Source organism: Sorex araneus, chromosome 1 (genome assembly GCF_027595985.1).
Source record: "Sorex araneus isolate mSorAra2 chromosome 1, mSorAra2.pri, whole genome shotgun sequence".
Classification (NCBI taxonomy): Eukaryota; Metazoa; Chordata; class Mammalia; order Eulipotyphla; family Soricidae; genus Sorex; species Sorex araneus.
Genome location: NC_073302.1, coordinates 319,101,630 through 319,122,270, shown reverse-complemented (window position 1 = coordinate 319,122,270; position 20,641 = coordinate 319,101,630). Strand labels below are relative to the sequence as shown.

General features: G+C 37.5%; 1 protein-coding gene across 2 annotated transcripts; it reads right to left on the bottom strand.

The window, feature by feature from the left end:
- Positions 1 to 933: 933 nt before the first annotated feature.
- Positions 934 to 20,565, bottom strand: C1H4orf47 (chromosome 1 C4orf47 homolog). Of its 2 annotated transcripts, XM_055121116.1 has the most exons (9): positions 20,433 to 20,547; positions 18,336 to 18,437; positions 17,471 to 17,647; positions 15,000 to 15,219; positions 11,231 to 11,368; positions 11,048 to 11,123; positions 6,074 to 6,253; positions 2,774 to 2,934; positions 934 to 1,149 (listed from the first exon to the last, which is right to left on the bottom strand). In XM_055121116.1, exons 3-9 carry the CDS (start codon positions 17,571 to 17,573, stop codon positions 1,101 to 1,103), a joined length of 927 nt encoding a protein of 308 aa, XP_054977091.1. In that variant the 5' UTR covers positions 17,574 to 17,647; positions 18,336 to 18,437; positions 20,433 to 20,547; the 3' UTR covers positions 934 to 1,100. The 2 variants fall into 2 exon arrangements, with proteins under 2 accessions (XP_054977091.1, XP_004610410.1); XM_004610353.2 differs by lacking the exon at positions 18,336 to 18,437 and having other exon boundaries at positions 20,433 to 20,565.
- Between the last annotated feature and the right edge of the window lie 76 nt (positions 20,566 to 20,641).

The window sequence follows — 20,641 nt, the reverse complement described above, 5'->3', positions numbered from 1 at the left end:
TCTTCCCCCCTTCTTCCCCGCACCCGCTTTTTCTTCTCACTCCACACCTCCCCAAGAGAAGTGCAATCAAAATGTTTTTCTAGTCTTCCACACCACCTGCAGCCCACAAGGGCAAAAACAGCCCTTAAGACCCAAAAAGAAAAAAAAAAAAAACCCTTAAGCTATATTTCTCCTCTCCTTAGACCTGCAACTCAATTAACATCTTTAATTCTCCTTCCTAATATTTACCTTTCTGTAAGGACACAGTAATAGACACTTTAAGGCTTGTAGGGTGACTCTCCTACAGACATCGCGCTACAGACTCAGATGACACTGCTAAGGATTAATTAATCATTCCTAACCCCAGCAGGGTCCAAATCTAGTTATTACTTTTGGATCATGACAGAATTTGCCCATGACCAGGCTCTTAACTTACAGTTAAGCATCATGGCTCTTTGGCCAGGCCTATTTCGATGCCAGGGTAGCTGGCTCACCACTTGCCCTGGGTCCATCCAGTCCCTCGTTGGGACCCTGCTTTTGGGGATCCAGGAAGTAAGGGCAACTGAGGCTTAAGGCTAGAGAGTAGATGTCCAGGAAGTAATATTATCTGGAGTCAATCAACTTCCAAGCCATAGGCTTATCTTTTTAACTGTCTTCCTGTATTCATACAAAAAGCAACTGCTCTGAAATAACTAACCATGCAAAGGACATTAAGAAGGAGAGAAAGACAATATTTACAAGTCAGAGTCTGATCAGGAGACAAAGGGGTAATTGACAGGTTGGGGGGCAATTTATTTTCTTCTATGTTCTCAGCCACAACATCCACCCCTACTTTCAAAACCTATTTTTTTCTAAAATAAGACAAACAGTTCTCAAATGATTCACTATAGTTTTATATTTTATAAAATATTGTAAAATATCTTAGAAATGTGTATCTAGACACAGGTAGCAATCATGTTACATTATTGAAAAATGATAGTCTTCAGGTAATATAACTGAAACAAGGAAGATATTAGAAATGTGAGGTTAAATTTCTTTTTAAATACTTCATCTAGTGTTCTACATCTTACATATTTTCAAATGATTATCACTTGACAATGAGTACTTTTCTCTTCCAGACACTAATAAGACTGTACTGTAGCATACTTGTAGTTCTTCTTATTTATCGTCCTAAAATTAAATATAAGTAAAATATCAGTATATTCTTGCAAAAACATTTTCAACTACTTACAGCATAGTCCAAAACAAAGTATTTTACAAAGCTAAAAATTTCACTTTACATAAGTCAGATACACTTGATTTAATGGAATTTAAGGTTGTTCTATGGAACCAATTTAAAATAATATCATTCAGAGGTTTATTATTTTAAAAATTAGGATAAAATAAGCTAATATTTAATTTAGGATAAAAGTTGGGTAATTTAAGAAGAATTTGAATAAGATGGAAAATTTCTGGACAGAGATAATGATTTCTCAGGAGATCAACCAGCTACTCTTTTATCCAAATATATGTTAATGTGCCATAAAACATTCTCAGTACCATTCTATAGAAAGAAAAGAACAAGAAAATCTGGAAGTGCCCACTCCCACACAAAACAGGTGTGGTAAGAATATTTTAATTTTACTTTCTATTCTATTTTACTACATGAAATTAAGCATGATACTGATAGATAACTCACTAATGGATAAAGGTCAACAAACATGGAAAAAAATAGTCTTCATGTTCCTAAGTTCAATATGCTACCAACTCAGAATTTATTCTTTTTTTTTTTTTTTTTTGCTTTTTGGGTCACACCTAGCAACGCACAGGGGTTACTCCTGGCTCTGCACTCAGGAATTACCCCTGGCTGTGCTCAGGGGACCATATGGGATACTGGGATTTGAACCCGGGTCGGCCGCGTGCAAGGCAAACGCCCTACCCGCTGTGCTATCTCTCCAGCCCCCAGAATTTATTCTTGAAGCAATAGTTAAATTATGAAAATAATGAATAGCAAGCTTATATCTGAAATATAACAATACTAATATTAAATCACTTTCCACAGTGATATAGATGAGTCACCATTTTTATCAAAGAAAATCATATGAATTCAGTGTCCCTTGTCTGATTCTATGGATGATTAAACTGAAATCAGGTTTACATGAATAGTTTAATTGGCAATATAACTTTCTCAACAAATAAGCAATAAAATTAATTCTTATTAAGATCTTACACAAATAAAACATAAATTATCCTTTTATAGTTGGTGCAAAAAACCTAAACAGCTTTAGAATATTAATGATATGCTTTTTAAATACTATGAAGTGATATTCACAGCACTTTTTTATAATCCAGAATATTTAATATTTCCATATATAATTAATCAAAAGAAAAAACAAATTTCTTTTCTTTTATTTTTGAGCCAAACCAGGTTCAGTGCTTAGGATTTGTCCATTATCTCTGGTCCAAGGACAAAGAAAGATTTAAGTAAGATTACAATTTCTCAAAATTTTGGGGATCCTAAAGTTAACATGTGTATAACAACAAAAATTAAAAACTCACTTTGAGAAAAAAGACATTAGCATGTACTGCTAGCTGATTTCTAATTTCTCAAAGGTTCATAAAAAGGGACTATGGTTTTTTAAAAAAAATAAGTTTTTTTAGATAAGTTGATCATTTTTATTTGTGTGTGTTCAATGAATATTTTTAATGTATAAATGACTTATTAGTTCAGATAATGCATTTTTGAGTTTTAGATTTTTGAAGATATCTGAGATCATTTTGGGTGGGTTATGGTCTAAATTCAAAATATTCTTACCTTTTGATATGCATAGTCATTATACTTTCAACTGGCCTGCGTTTTGGAACACCTGGTGGGTGGAAAATTTTAACTGGTTTGGAAACTGCTGGTTTCACACTGTAAGGATCACTGGAATGTGAAGGATATGGGTCAAATGTCCCTGCCTTCATTCCACCAGCCTACAAATAATAAAGGAACAAATCAATGTGGTTTTATAAAATGCTTCTAACAAATTTATGTTCTGAAGAAATGCATAAGCATCTGTGTGTTTTCTCTGGAGCTGGTTTAAAGTTAAAGAGAGCTGTCCAAAAACAAAACAAAAAAATGTTTAGGCTGTCCACACTGTTTAACTCAAATATCATCAACAACTTTTCTACCACCAATTTTATGGTGTTAAAACACTATGATTCTAAAAATTTTCTCTTCGAATTTAAGTGCTTTAGGGAATGGTAACATTATTAGTTACTACCAAGTATTAATATTTTAATGAGATTTATCAGATCAAGCTATCATACATTAGAGGGTACACCTGCTGAGGGTTTTAGCACTGCTGTCCCGTTGTTCATTTTGTTTGTGCAGGCACCAGTAATATCTCCATTTTGAGACTTGTTAATGTTTTTGGCATATCAAATACGCCACGGGTAGCTTGCCAGGCTCTGCCATGCGGGCTGGATACTCTCGGTAGCTTGCCAGGCTCTCCGAGAGGAATGGAAGAATCGAACCCGGGTCAGCCTCATGCAAGGCAAACGCCCTACCCGCAGTGCTATCGATCGAGTGAGGATTAGGGCATAATATTCAGCACAAGAGAATGAAAGAAGGGACCAAGGATCAAGTTCACATAAAAGAGAGGTTGGCATAACAATAGTTTAACTAACCATCAGTCAAAAAGAAAGAACATTAAAAAGAAAAAAGTAACAAAATGTAGGAGGAAAATTTAACTTACTTTAAACTTTTCTTGTTGTCTATTAAAGTACATCAAAAACACTTTTCACATAGCTATACATAAAAGAAATAACTGCTTTGATGGTTGAACTGATGTAATTTTTATATTTATATTATAGTCCCTCCAAAAAAACTATAGAATAATTCAGTTTAATCAGATATGCTTTTTCCCTAAACAAAGTATACACAAAAATTTAATTTCTTTGAAAGATACGGTTGAAATTCTTCAAGTGTTCCACATTTTGTACACATGAAGAGGAAAAGAAATGTAAAATTAATGTAAAAGACAAGTGAATTAAAATATGGAAAAATGTATATGACAAATAACCTAAACCACCATGGATGCCTAAAAAGATAAAAATCTGGGGCTGGAGCAGGAAAGGCATTTGCCTTGCATTCGGCTGACCGGGGTTCAATTCCTAGCATCTCATATGGTCCACTTAATACCGCCAGAGGTAATTCCTGAGTGCAAAGCCAGGAGTAACCTCTGTACATCGCCGGGTGTGACCCAAAAAGAAAAAAAAAAGATAAAAATCTATCACAATTAAGAATCAAAAAAGGAGCAAAGGATACCCACAACATATACAAACATAAAACAATATGCAACAGAACTTCTGTAAATTTTTTGTAAACCTCTGGACCCAAAAGTAAGACAGAAATGAATTAATCAAAGTTAACTGTTTTTCTGGATAAATTAAACAAGCATAAATAATAATATAACAAACTATAGCGCATTGCTTTAAAAAGAAATAAATATAAAATCTATAAGCTTATGTGAAATAAAAAATAAAATTCTATAAGGGAACTAAAAGTTTTTACAAGTACTTTATTGCTAGATCAGAGATTTCAAATTATACTATCCTAACCCACCCATAATTCTAAAGATTTAATTTTTTAAAAAATTTTTGGATTGCACTTGGTGGTATTCAGGGCTCAGTCCTCGAAGGCTCAGGGGACCAAATGGGGTGCTGGGGATAAAACCTGAGTTGGCCACAGGGAAGGCAAGCACCATTAATTTTAATTAAAGTTTTTAATTTTAATAGAAAAATTTTAACCCATTAGAACATTTACAAACTTCTAGGAAATAAATATAATAACCAATATAGACTTTTTAAAAAATGTTAACACATAAAATTTAGTATACGGGATATAGTTTGTTCTATTCACCACTTTAAAAAAATAGTGTGCTTGAATGATAGTACAGACGGTAGGGCACTTGCCTTGCATGCAGTCAACCTGGATTGGATCTATAGCACCACATATGGTCTCTGGAGCCCTACCAGGTGTGATTCCTGAGTGCAGAGCCAGGAATAATCCCTGGTGCACTGCCAGGTGTGGCCCCAAAACAAAAACCAAAAACAGCTTAAAAATGGTTTGAACCTAAAAGTAGAGAGAAAGTATGTGGGAAAATTGTCTTCCATGGAGGCAGGAGGAGGGTGAGAAAGGGGACGTATACTGGGGAGATTGGTGGTGGGGAATGTGCACTGGTGGAGGGTTGGGTGTTTGATCATTGTGTGATTGTAACTCAAACATGAAAGCTTGTAACTGTATCTCACAGTGATTCAATAAAATAAAATTTTAAAAAATGATTTGGACACTTATGTTTTTGAGAAACATTATAGTTATGATCTAGAGAAGTACTTAAATCCACAGTAAATGTAAATATGCCCATGCAATTAATAATTACTACTGATGCAACTAATAATTACTTTAAGAATATATGAAACAAGAGTCTCATTTCTACACCAGCCATGCTTGTAGCATGCTTCATAAAACTAGGTTGGATCATCCTTAGCAAAAATAAAAACAAGGGCAACTCAGAGAAGCGATCACCAACTACATTGTAATCGAAGGCCATGTGGGGGAAGGGAGTTGCGGGCTGAATGAGGGCTAGAGACTGAGCACAGCGGCCACTCAACACCTTTATTGCAAACCACAATAGCTAATTAGAGAGAGAGAACAGAAGGGAATGCCCTGCCACAGTGGCAGGGTGGGGTGGGGGGGAGATGGGATTGGGGAGGGTGGGAGGGACGCCGGGTTTACGGGTGGTGGAGAATGGGCACTGGTGAAGGGATGGGTTCCCGAACTTTGTATGAGGGAAGTATAAGCACAAAAGTGTATAAATCTGTAACTGTACCCTCACGGTGATTCTCTAATTAAAAATAAATAAATTATAAAAAAAAATAAAAAATAAAAACAAAAGTTTTACATGGGTAATAAAATAACTTGAACATAATTTCTTTTTTAAAGGTTAAAGCTTTTTTTCCTCAAAATTTTAACTTATTCTTCAATATCCTAAAACCGTGGATTAAACAGATTGTGCACTGTGCATCTATAAAGTAAAAGGCAATGAAATTAAGTAAAATCTTAACTGACCTTTTTCCCAGGAGAAGGAGGCTTAAAAGGGCTTTCAGTTACTTTTTTCCGTTCTTCTTTTTTAATTGGTGGTAAAGTTACATCAGAATAGTAGGGATTGCTATCAAAATAATCTCTGGGGTAAAGATTTAACTTGAAGGGAGCCCCTTTAAGTAAACGATGGTGTTCTTCCATTTCTTTCTGTAAATTGGTTATATAGCATATATTACTCAAGCTGGAAATAATACTATAGAGTCAAATCTTTAAATTTTAAAATAAGATTGCAACTTTTCAGATTATTCTACTGGGCTTACTTTTTAAAAAATATTCCTTGTTAAGCTATTTTTATGATACAAAAGATTTGCTTACATATGCAAGAAGCATAACTATGGATATTTAAATTTTGAAGTTTATAAATCCATTTATCACTGGATTATCTATACTAACTATTCAAGTAATCTGATGGGAAGGGGTGAGGGTGCGGAGAAGTTTCTATTCAAACTCTGACTCTGTCATAGCTTTGCAGAATTTTTCTGGGACTCTGAGAAAGTTATCCATTTAAGTGTCTCATTTTTTCAGCTACAAATGAGGATGGGCCTTATCCCGACCTATTCAATGGTAGCATTTAAGTAAATGTTAGTTTATATTGTAAAATAAGGAATAGTTACTTACATAACAGTTATATTATTTAAGAAAACATTTATATTACAGTAGTACTAGTTGCTTCATATCCAAGCAAAACACACATTTTCCCCTCTATTACAACCTTTTCAGTAGGACATGGAAAGTATGAAAATTATTCATAGTAAAAGAGAAAAATATTATAATTTATACTTCAAAAGCAGCTGTTAATTAAGTACTGATCATTTTTTTCACTTTTTTTAAATACAAAAACTAATGTGTAACAATTTTTAAGAATTGACCTCACGAATATGCTGCCCGAGTCCACGTGCTGCTTGTGTCTGAGTGGCCGAGAGCATGTGGTGCCTGAGCACATGTGTCGCCCGCATCTCCCCTCTTGAGATGTGTACTTTTATGCATTCCTATTTGATGCTGGGATGTGTGTAAGGGCACTCTCTGACCTTGGAGGAGTCCACGTTCTCTCTCAAGCAAATTACTCTGTCTCTCTTAGTCTCCACTCTCTCCCTCTTTCCCTTCAAAAAAACCCTCCAAATAAAATGTTTTATTTCAAAATTTAAAAAATTTTATAAAAGAATTGACTTAAAATATTTTGTAATTTAAATATAAACAATTTATTCATAAGAGATCAATTCTCAATTACTAAGAACCCTGCTGTAGCTCTTTTTTCTTTTTCATCACTTTCTAGAATTTTCTGTTGCCTGTGCTTATCCTCCTTTCTTCGCGCTATAGGAATTTCACAGCTTCTTGGTAAATCTGATGATTTATTCTAGTTTTATCCTTTTTGGCAGTGTTTCCCATATCTTAGATTTTATAGGAATCACCTGATATTTATATTATGAATCACCAAACTATTTCCTCAGAGATTTTTGATTTATACAAGTCTTCTATGTGTCCCATTAATCTCCAATTTTAACAATCACTGCAGGTGATTCTGGTGCCGAATATCATAAGGCAATGTTTTAGGGATCAATTTTTACTGCAGTGTGGCACTAGAATATTGGACTTCTTTCACAAACCCTGCTTTTGAGTATTCACTTGAAAAAAGATCAGCAGACATGTGTGAGGAAGATACTCGAAGCCAATAAAAGAACCACGAAACAAGATTAGTAGCAACAGGGTTGGCAGGTGTTAACAGTAGAGCACTGGCCTAAAAATCTAAGGCCCAAGTTCTATATTCAAAACTGTCCCACATCACTGAGTTCAACCAATATGGAAGCACCTCAACTGCAACCCATCCACAACCAGTACCCAAATACCACTTCAACCAACTGGTGTAACCCCATCCCAACAAAAAAGATTAGCAATACAATTGCCCACTTCTGATATGGGGGAAGAGTGCTGATTCTTTCCAGCTATGATGAGTTGCTGGACACTAGCTACTAAGATAGTACAGGAAGCAAAGCACTTGATATGCACATGGCTGAATCTAGTTTGATCCCTGGCACTACATATGGTCCCCTGCACACAACCAGAAATGACCCTGAGCACAGATTAGGGAGTATCTGCTGAGCACCAATGTAGCCCCCCAAAACTTAAAAGCAAAGCTTAAAAGAAAAGCTCTTTCCAAGTAATAAAAATATACACATACTAAAAGTCCAGGAACATTTCTAAAACTACAATATATAACACTCATTAAGGTAAAATTCACAATGCCTAACAAAAAAAGAGCCAGTAATGCAAAGTAGGCATTATGACCTATATAAGAAAAATAATTTAAAATCAATGAGGAATTGATAAACAAAGAGGAGACATAAAGTGTTTCGGCCAGAACCACCAGTGTCCAGCAAATAGCAAAATGACCAACACAAAGGGAAAGCAGAGGGGCACCCGCTATATGTTCTCTAGATCTTTCAGAAAACATGGAGTTGTTCCTTTGGCCACATATACGGGTATATACAAGAAAGGTGATATCGTAGACATAAAGGGAATGGGCACTATCCAAAAAGGAATGCTCCATAAATATTATCATGGCAAAACTGGAAGAGTCTATAATGTTACCCAGCATGCTGTTGGCATTGTCGTTAACTAACAAGTCAAGGGCAAGATTCTTTCCAAGAGAATTAATGTCCGCACAGATCGTATTAAGCACTCTAAAAGTCAGGACAGCTTCCTGAAACGGGTGAAGGGAAATGATCAAAAAAAGAAGGAAGCCAAAGAGAAAGGGACTTGGCTTCCCCTGAAGCACCAGCCTGCTCCACCCAGAGAAGCCCACTTTGGAAGGACCAATGGAAAGGAACCTGAGCTGCTGGAGCCCATTCCCTGTGAATTCATGCCATGAGAGGGGTTTGTTTGAAAATAAACTCCTGGACTATAAAAAAAAGGACATAAAAAATACTCTACATATTACATACATTTGATATATTACATATGTTCTGGACTGGAAGGATAGCACAGCGGGTAGGGTGTCTGCCTTGCATGAGGCTGACCCAGGTTCGATTCCTCCATCCCTCTCAGAGAGCCTGGAAAGCTACTGAGAATATCCCGCCAGCACAGCAGAGCCTGGCAAGCTACCCATGGCATATTCGATATGCCAAAAACAGTAACGACAAGTCTCACAATGGAGATGTTACTGGTGCCCACTCGAGCAAATTGATGAATAACGGGACAACAGTGCTACGACAGTGCTACAGTGCTACATATATTCTATGTGCTCACAAAGGGAAATAGAGGCAATGAAGATTTTTTTTAATCTAGTAAAACTTCTAAGAGCAAAACCACCATGTATGAGATTAAAAATAAACAGTTTGGCATTAATAATAGATTTGGCATTAATAATAGATTAGTAACTTAAAGATAAAGCAATAGAAACTACTCAAAAGAAAAAAGGGAAGAAATAAAATTTAAGAAAATATAAATACAGCACTGCTAAATTGTAGGACATTTGCAAGAGAACTAAAGCATCTTTAATTAGTGCCCCTGAAAGAGAAGGGATAGAAAATTTTCTGAACCAATTACAGCTGAAATGATCCAAAATAATTTGATTTTTTAAAAACCTGTAAGCAAGAATTTCAATAAATCCCAGGTAGAAAAACATAAGAAAAACAAAAAATGTATTATAACCAAACTGCTGAAATGAATTTTTTTAAAAAGGGAAATTAAAATCTATAAAAGAAAATACAAATATATAAAACAAAAATAAGCATTTCTTATCAGAAAAAATTTCAGGGAAAAATACAGTAAATAATCTACATTTAAAATTCTAAAAGGCAAGGTTACTTTAAATGTTTTCATTAGTATTATTTATGCTGTAGGCAGATGCTGTTACTGTACTAGATACACCAGCAAAGTTGGATATTAGTCCTTTGATGTACGGTGGACAAACATTAAATATTTTCTTCCATTCAGGAGAGTGTCTTTATTTTCACACTTGTTTCTTTTTCAGTGTTGTATCTTTTTAGTTTGTAGCAGGCCCTTTATTTTTGTTTTCATTTTATCTGCCAATAAAGTCAGCAGTACCATTGTCCCATTGTTCATCGATTTGCTCCAGTGGGCACCAGTAACATCTCCATTGTGAGACTTATTTTTACTGTTTTTGGCATATCCAATACGCCACCGGTAGCTTGTTAGGCTCTGCCGTGTGCGCTGGTTACTCTCGGTAACTTGCCAGGCTCTCCGAGAGGCACAGAGGGATCGAACCATGTCGGCCTCAGGCAAGGCAAACACCCTACCCGCTGTGCTATTGCTCCAGTCCAATAAAGTCAAGTCATTTAAAATATTTCTAAAGTCAGTACAATGGAGAGTTCTGCCTATGTTTTTCAATGTTTTATGGATTCAAGTCTCACCAATAAAGTCTCTAATTCATTTTGAGGGGCCTGGGTAGGGCCACGCCCAGCTGTGCTCAGAAGCTCCTCCATAGTTTGGGCTCAGGAGTGAGTCCTAGTGGTGCCAGGATTAGCACCAGAGTCACAGTCACTACAGATGCATACAAAACAAGAGCTATATTATCCTATACTATCTCTTCAGCTCATTTAATTCATTTTTAATTAACTTGGGTGTGTGGTGTAAGCTAGTGTGCTAAGAATATTGTTAGCATATGATTACCATATGATTATAATGACTTTTTAAAATAGATCATAGTTAGGAACAGGACACGTTAACAGAATTATCACAGTTAATTTTACAATGTAAAATAGATAAGGAAAACTATTGCAGGGGATCAAATCTTATACTAGAAAGAGGTGACATGATCTACAGAAAGATGTGGACATTTACTATCTAAAATCAAAATTATCATGCTCCATAAATATCAGTCTACTATTACCCTAATTAAATAGACAAAATAAACTATGGCTAAATAATGTTACTTCTCTACATTAGCCTAAATATGAGAAAGATTTAAAAATATTATTTTACCTTAGCATTTTCTTTAGGTTGATCAAAAAGATCAGCAGAATGCGAAGGATGTCTGCCTATGGTAATATTTGCATAGCTAATGAAGGAAAATAAATAATGGTAATTTCTAGGTTTAGAAATATTTTATTAAATTTAATAAAACAAATCATAACAAGATAAAATAAATGAATAAAATAACCTTACCCATATCCAGTTCCTTTCTTTCCTGGGGCTGTGTACAAATTCTTTCCAGGTGCCTTATACGTCTCTTTGGGTTTTAGCTCTGCACTGAAGGATGGGACTGGGCCACCAATTGTTCCATAGTAGCTTCCTAATCCAGAACTTAAATAAAATTGGTTTTCTTTTAAGTAGCAGATTGAAATGGCAAACATAGTGTTACTTTATGAGTCGTTTATCAAAAATGAATGGGAAAAGCACAACCAATATGTAATGAGAATGACACACCTACTTCGATTAAAATATTGTTAATTTTTTACTCTAACTAAAAAGTACTTTCCCCATTTTTTCAAAGTCAAAAATTTTGAGATTATCAGTTAATTTTCATTTTTGTGCTTTATTAAAAAAAGGTTCCACTTTAAAAAGTTCACAATACCTAGAAATATAGGATAGTTTCCATTATATACCTATAACAAATCTTTTGTGTTTTTAGCCAATTTCATGGCAAGTTAGCTTTTACAATTAATCACTAGAAACTATGCATTCTATACTCAGAAATTATACTTTGTTACTACTGATGAAAGTGATTCCTATGGAATTTTGGTGCCAACTTTCTTTTTTTTGATTTATACTTAATTCTTTACTATAGAAAAATTAGTCAAATATTTGCTTCGATTTTAATGTTAGATTTTCTGGGCTCACAACAAATAATCATTTGACTATCAGCAAGCATTTTAACAAATGTTTTCCTAAATTTTTCACAATAAAATGAATACAAATAATTAGAACTGGGGAATGCAGCTCAGTAAAAAGCATATGCCTTATGCAAGGCCCTGGGTTAAATCCCCAGACACACACACACACACACACACACACACACACACACACACACCATATAATGAAAACTAATATAATAGTTTTTAATTTCAAAGGTATCATCAAACAAGTTTTCATAGTCAAAAGAATGGTCAATGACCACAGATGAGAGTTACAAGCTTTCAATGATCCAGTATCTGGAAGAAATTTCCCTGGACTTAGTTGCTAAAATACAGAAATCCAAAACCACACAACCTCATATCTCTTCACAACAGGTCTGACACTAGTAGGGAACTCCTAACAATAATAGTGAGTTTTTTTGTTGAAATATTGAATGTAACCAAAGTAAAGAGAAAGTAAAGTGAAATTTATCAGTGGGGGGGCGGGATGGGAGATATACTGGGTTTTTGTTTGTTGTTGTTGTTGTTGTTGTTTTTGGTGGTGGACTATGGGCACTGGTGAAGGGATGGTTATTTTAGCATGTATAACTGAGACTTAAACCTGAAAGCATTGTGATTTTCCACATGGTGATTCAATAAAAAAAAAAAAATGGTCAAGATAAAAGTTATCAAAGCATGACACTGTTGATAGTATTTGAACTTTAAATTTCAAAAACTAAAGAGGCAACATTTATTACTTATTATCTCCAGCCTACAATAGATTGTATATTAGAAGACATTTTTAATTGCTATGTACGGCATGGGCTGGAGCAATAGCCCAGCAGTTGGGCTTTTTGCCTTTCACTCAGCCAACCTGTGTTCGATTCCTCCGCCCCTCTCGGAGAGCCCAGCAAGCTACCGAGAGTATGGAGCCCACACGGCAGAGCCTGGCAAGCTACCCGTGCGTATTGGATATGCCACAAACAGTAACAATAACTCTCTCAATGAGAGATGTTACTGGTGCCCACTCGAACAAATCGATAAGCAACAGGACGTACGGCATATATGCTTGCCTGAACACATAAAGTTATAAAATACGGTAAGTAAAGCAATGAAATTATAGAGAAAAGAACAATTATGAATAAGTAGAATCCAAGGTGTAACAATGTAAACATTAAAATTTAGAATTTAATAAATGCCTATGGTTTCATAATTTAGTGTTGAGTAACTATCAGTATATGGGATCCATACACTATCTATATTTCTATATTTTGGGGAATATCCTCTATATCATATATATCCCTCTGCAAAAAATCATAAATGCTTTTCAACATCTGGGACCTTTTAAATGGTCTGTCAGTTCTTCATTGACAACTAAATAAAAGCATATTGCTAACTAGAGGGTGAACACAGCAGTTCTCACAAAATTCACCATGAGATAAGCATACTATTAAGGGAAATTAAGAAATAAACACATCTTTTACCTGAATAAAAGAAGGAGTAACAAAAATTTACAGCCTTAAATTTATATCCGAGTAGAAAATTAAGACTCACAAGAATTAGATTAATTAAAACCTATCCAAAGTATGAAGAGTCAAAACATTAAACTATATTACTAAAAATTCCCTACCTTCCCCACTCTACAAAATAACGCTTAGTAATTTTTATTTACTTTACTAGTTTACTAATCACAAGAAAACAGTACAGATAAGCACAAAATTAGACTTCAACCAACCCTCAATTATCATGCCTTAAATTGATAGTTATTGAATGTGAATTAACATTCAGAGATCAGCTATATGCAACATAACTTTATAGTTTTACCTATTAAATTAATGACTAGAAGTTAAGGGGAAAGAATGAACCTTCATAGGGCTGGAGAAATAGTAAAGATGGAAAGGTGTTGGGGCTGGAGCGATAGCACAGTGGGTAGGGCATTTGCCTTGCACGAGGCCAACCCAGGTTCAATTCCCAGCATCCCATATAGTCCCCTAAGCACTGCCAGGAGTAATTCCTGAGAGCAGAGCCAGGAGTAACCCCTGTGCATCGCCAGGTGTGACCAAAAAGAAAAAAAATGGAAAGGTGTCTGCCTTGCATAAGACTGACTCAGGTTTGATCCCTGGTACCACATATGGTTGCAAGAGCAGCACCAGGAGTGATCCCTGAGCACAGAGCCTGAAATAATCCTTGAGCATCAATGATTATGGCTCAAAAGCAAAACAAAACTAATGAGCCTTCATGTTGACAATTATCAAAACTAAAATATTGCCAAACTCCATGAATATAGCTTTACAAACTTGTAAAGGAATATACCCTTGAGAAATTTCTTCTTAATCAAAAAAGGTTTTCTCCTTAAATTAAAATTTTAACTTATATTTAAAAACACTTTTTAGGGGTCAGATATGTATCTCAAAGAGATAAGATATGCTTTGCACCAAGAAGATCCTGGTTTTGGTATCTGGTACCACATGGTGCGGTGCCCTGAGCCTGGCTATGTGACCCTTTCCAGCAGTGTCCGAACACTACAAGGCATGGTACCAGAAGGACAAAACGAATTCTGTGAAAAAAAGCATTTTAAACATTTTCAGCTATGATGATCAAAGTAATTTTTCCTGATCTGATTACTGCAAGGCTTTTAAAACCAAAATTGTCATTAATTTGCTTTTATTATATAAATTAACAGAGAACAGTAATATAAATTAGCACTTCTCAACCAGGGCGACCAAGATACTCCAACGGGGCCAGAGGTAAAAATATCTACACGGGGAGCCATGCAAGTGACTGGGGGGCCAACTGGTGGGACAGGAGGGCCAAGAAGAAGACAAGATAGGAGTCAGGGTCAGATGAAGGTTGTTGACACAGGGCGGGGGATGGGGGGGTGAAAGTGGCGGGGAGCCCGTAATGTGATGATGAGAACCTATTTAAGTGAAATTACCTGTAAATCTAAACCATCCAATAAAACTATCTTTACCGAAGGCAAACTAAGAATCATACTTTGAATGAATCATTTATTAATAAAACTATGGAATAAAGAAACAGCAGAAGAGAGGCAGGTGCAGGAGTCATATTTAAGATTCCCCTCCACCCCCCAGAAAACTTACGACTTTTTACTTCCACTAGTAGGGAGGAAGGCTTTGCCTAAGTTTTTTTTGGCTTCTTCCATCATAAAATGTCTCCTCAATTGATTTACATTTGAATAGCCTTCACCTTCAAAAATCCTTCCAAAATGGGGTTCAAAATAACCGGCTTGGAGATCTGACATTTGTTTGGAACCCCCAGGTAGCATCTGCTTATTTTTGCCAGCAGCTTCATTAAAGGGTCCTTTAAAAACAAATTAGGAATGATTTTGAACTCACTAGTAATTAAAGAACATGAAATATAACAGAAAAATTTCCAAGTGTCATTTGGACCAGTGAATTTTGAGCTCCAGAAGAGTTCCACTGAAAGCTGTGTTACATACTTATACTGCCAGTAAGTTCTTCAAAGTTGTCAATTAAGACATTTTAATATTAATATTAAACAATAAGATATAGAAACAGTTGCTGGTTATAGATTCTAAATTTTAGAGCTTGAAGAGATCTGAAAGATCATATAGTGCAAAGCTTCCTCACATATACTGGGAAATACTGTCGGAGATGACTGTTAGTATGTATGCATGGAGAGTGAGAGAGTTTGTTGGGAAGGGTATTCTTTACTTAAATTTGGGCATATCCTCAAAAAATGTGAGTGCCTATTTCCACTAAACGACATGAACAAGGATGTTCACAGTAATTTCATTCATTGTAAATATGATGAAGAAATAACCCCAATGTCTATCAACCGGAAGAGTTCCATTATAACTTGGTAGTCAGAGACTCAATAGGCCCAGGACCTGCTTTGCACCAAAGATGCCCAGGTCTGATCCCTGGCACAGCACCTCATTGTCCCCAAAGCATTGTCAGGCATGACCTCCAAGCACAGGGCGAGGAGGAGGAGCCCCTGAGCACTGCCAGTGGATGCCCCCTTTCCAAAATTTATAATTTGGGTCCTACATTGCTCAATTTGTAAAGTCCTTTGATAAAGTGAGGCACTTTTGAAATGTGAACCTTAATTCAACTGATTACTTAAATGTCAATTTTATCCCTACCTCTTCTAACTTTAATTTCTGAAAAGATAGTGTATTCCCATGATTCTGAACTCAACAGTGTATGTATTTTTTAATGACTCTTTCAAACTGACCAAGCAATGCCTCTCCCCCAAGTAACCATATTTTGTTTTCCAGACACTAGTAAGGTTTCATTAAATACTTTCATATATACCCTTTTCCATTTTCAATTCTGAGCACCTTTACTGCACCTTGCTTTTTATTTAATAAAAATATTTAATAAAATATCTTGGAAAGATACCCATATATTTAATTGCTATCTCTAACTGCTCCCCTTGGTTTGGGGATTACACAAGTGGTGCTCAGGGGTGGCCCTGCGCTGCAAAGGATCTAACCTGGGTCTCTTACATGTACAGTATGAGTTTCAACATTTTGAGATATCTCCCCAGCACAAACAGCCAAAAACATGTAACTGAAACATTTAAAATATGTATTTCCTTTAGTTTTTTATTGAAATACGATTTCTAACCCCCCTAAACTATTTATGTATCATTGCATCTTCCAAGAAAGTAATCATGGATTGCCTACTTTAATGTAAATGTAATTATGATTCACATAAGAGATTCCCATATATAAGGGGAAACAGATAAAAGCAAAATATTCTAGGAGAAAACTGCCATGCACCATTGAAATGAAGCAAAACAATCTCTGATGGCAATGTATGAGGACAGGCTAACTAAATAGAGCTTCCTGCTTTTGTAAAACCACATTTTATCTTAACTACTGAAATGTCATAATTTTACACAACTTTAGAACTTGCCCGCATGCCTGGCTGTCTTTCCTGGGGCTCCTCAGAGGGGAGGGCTTCAGCTTCCCTCCCTGCCCCAAACAGAGCTCCGGGCAGCCGAAGACCACCGGAACCTAGCCACAGCCATGCTTAAGGCCCCTCTCCACACATTCAGACAGGCCTCATGCATGAAGGTACTGGAGAGGAACCGAGGTGTGTGTAATCCCATCAACAGCCAACATCCAGAGACTTAAAAGCAAGCTCCCAGAAGTGTGTGGCCACTTTGTGGCTGCACGATATCTTATAACCTACTTTTCCCTCTGGGAGAAACTCGCAAGATACTGAGAGCTTCCTGCCCACATGGGACAGCCTCGCAAGCTTCCCATGGTGTATGTATATGCCAAAGCCAGTAACCATCTGAATCTCATTCCCCTGACCCTGAAGGAGCCTCCAATGCGGCATCGTTGGGATGGCCAAGGAGAGGCTTCTAAGATCTCGGGGATAGGACGAATGTAGAGGTTACTGAGATCGCTCGAGCCACTCAACGATCAACGGGATTTCGTGATTTGTGATTCGTGATTAGAACTAGGTGCTTTGAAATATGGACCATTAAGAGCTATAACTTAACTTGAATATTAAATCCAAAATTTCATATAGACAGCATCCACTAGTAGACTGTACAAAAAGACCAATATACTTACGATTATATAGTGATACATATTTATCACCGATGGTAATATACTCCATCTCACTGAAGAGGCCAATCCGCTCCATGTCTGTTTTGGTTCCTGCTTCTACAGGCATGTTTGCTTCTTAGGGTGATCTCTGTATCAGCAACTCCAAAAGATTCCTTAGGCAACCTCTTTGATTCCAAACTCCTACTTTTCATTAAAAACGCAAGGGGAAATTCAGGGGTGGGGATTGGAGTAAAGTGATTAATAAATTTCTGACCAAACGATGCTTTCAGTCTTCAAGTTAACATTCACTCTCTGAAACAAGAATCCAAAACGAGGTAGGAAATGAATCTACTCTGAGGAGCGTGGGAAAATACTGGGAGTCAAGAGTATCCCCATGAACCCGCCTCTGGACTCCTCAGGCGAAGTGTTCACAGATACTAAAGAAATGTCTGGCAGCACCTGTTGAGGTGCCACTCATACTCTGAAGATAACAGCATTATTACTTCATAGTGCAGTATAATCCATCTTTTGCGAACTGGGCATGGAACCCTGGTCCTCCAGCTGCATGGCCCTCCTCAGCCCTTAGGGTGGATTCAGAACTCAGAAGGCAGACATCTCTCAGTTTGTGTCATTGCCTCTCCTGTGGAAGAATTGCGGCTGAGCATTTATGTGCATGACACATTTGGGTGCTGCCCTATGGTTCTTGGTTCTTGCATTAATTTTTTTCAAGTTTAATGCAAGAAAATTTGCCACTAAAAAAAATGTTCACAAAGGAATGGGGAGAGGGTAGGAGGTGAAGTAAAAGCATAATTGAAATCAACAACAAAACCCTACAGGGACTCAAGCGATAGCACAGTGGATAGAGCGTTTGCCTTGCATGGGGCCCAACCTGGGTTCGATTCCCAGCATCCCATATGGTCCCCTGAGCTCCAGCGGGAGTAATTCCTGAGTGCAAAGCCAGGAGTAACCCCTGAGCATCGCCAGGTGTGACCTAAAAAGAAAAAAAAACCCTACAAATAATTAAGAGCGCTTCTTTGGTATCAACAGGCCAACTGTACATATGGATCCCTGCTTGCCTTCCCCCAACTCCCACCCCTACCCCCCACCTGACCTTTGCCAAACTGGCAACAGGCTTAGCTCTGCTTCCCGATCTACTCATCAAATACCACACTGCTCACACGAACACTTCCTGTCACTGGGTGAAGACAGTCAGGGAAGGAAAAAGAGCTATTCCCAGCCTAATCCCTGGGTAGCTAACTACAAATATGCACCCTCAGCACAGCACAGGACCACAACAAATGCAAACAGGAAGACACCGAAAGCCCACTGAGTTCAGGGAAAACAAATACAGGGAAGGCTCAAGCGGCACCAACCAGGTCTAAATTCTCAGAGAAAGTCTCTGGTGAGGATATTTAAGAAACACAAAGAAACAACTGCACAGAGAGCAAACAAAACACAATAAAGGTTGAAAGCCGAAAGAAGAAAACTACAATTATAAATGTCAAATGAAAACTGCTATCTTCTTAAAACCTCAATAGAAGGTCTGAGCAGCAGAATTAACAGGAACTGAGGAAAAGACCAGAGCTCCAGGATGAAATGCAGGAAACTTTCAGAAAACAATAGAAGGAGGGCTCCAAACATTAATTTGGATCCTTGCACAAAGCATGTGTCCCCTGACCAAACTTATCTTCTTGGTCCCTCTATTTACCTCTTTAAGAAAATAAAAGCACAGCATACTGTATATTTGTTATATTTTACATACTCCTTTCTAATGAATTACTTTTGCAACCTTAAAAAAAGAGTTCAGGGGCAGAAGAAGTAGTACAGCAGGTAGGGTGCCTGCTCGCACCTGGCTGACCCAGGTTTGATTTCCAGCAACCCGTTCAGTCCCTGAGAGCAAAGCCACGAGTAAGCCCTGAGTACTACCAGGTGTGGCCCCCAAACAAAACAGCAACAACAAAAAGGTGTTCTTAAAGAGCAGACAGCAACTGAGTTTTACTTTTGAAAAATCACATTAAACATATAGCTATTTAGCTGTTATATTTAAATTAGGCATGGTCTGAAAGAGGACTACTAAGGAAGCTGAGTGAGAATACTTGCCTCCATTTTAAAAATAATTTTAAATTATCAAAGAGAACAAGCTCGGTGGGTTTTGAGGAGAGCATATTAGCCTAATTGTGAGCTTAGACATGTTTGGGATTGCACAGATTATAACTCAAGGTAAGCATATTAGTGACCTAATTAAAGATCTAAACCTATTTCGGGTTGCACTGTCACTGTCACCCCGTTGCTCGAGCGGGCAAAAGTTACGTCTCCATCGTGAGAGTTGTTGTTACTGTATTTTGAGTTGTGCAAATTATAAACCAAGGGGAAGAACTTTTTCAAAAAAATTTTAAAACAAGCTGTTTGAGTAGCACTGAAACACTAGCTCAATCATCGCCTCTTTAAGTCTGTCATAGACCATTCTCTCTCCAGGCCCTCATCAAAGTGATCTAGCGAGTCACCATCTTGCAGTTTCCACTTAGGGATCCTTTCGTGAAGAGCCGTTTGCACACGCATCCACCCCGCAACACCCGGGAAGGCAGGGAACCCTGGTGAGGCTGACACAGCATCCCCACGTTCTGCAGAAACAGTTGACGGAAGGGAGAGAAGGCGACGGGGCAGAAGTGCTCGCCTGGAACGTCATCCTTTAACTCTCTTGGACAACCTTGACTTGGTCATTCCTTTTATTTAACAGACCCTTTACAAAACTCGAAGCTAGAAACACCGAGAGCGTTTACAGTCTAGTAGACGAGCACACAAATCTGACACGGTGGACCATATGGGCACGCCGCCCTGGGGAGGTGCGAGTGACTAACGGGTGATGCAGAGGTGAAGGGACAGAAAACTTCCGGCTGAGAGGAGGCAATAGCCCTTTGAGTAACGCGCAGACTCGGTGCAAGCAGGTGTGGAAAAGGGCAAACCCGGAGCCTCGGAAACAAGTCACCTCTCCGAGGGGCGCTCAACCCGACATCCAATCTGGATCTTCGCAGCTCCCGTGCGGGTTAATTTAGCAGCAAGAGCCTGGAAGGCGCCGAAACACTCGGCGCTAGCGCTCCCAGCGCGGAACCCTGTCCACGCTCCGTTCACGAGGGCTGTTTACTGTGACGCGTTGCCTAGAAACTGGATAATCCCTTCCGGGTTTGCCACCGCGAA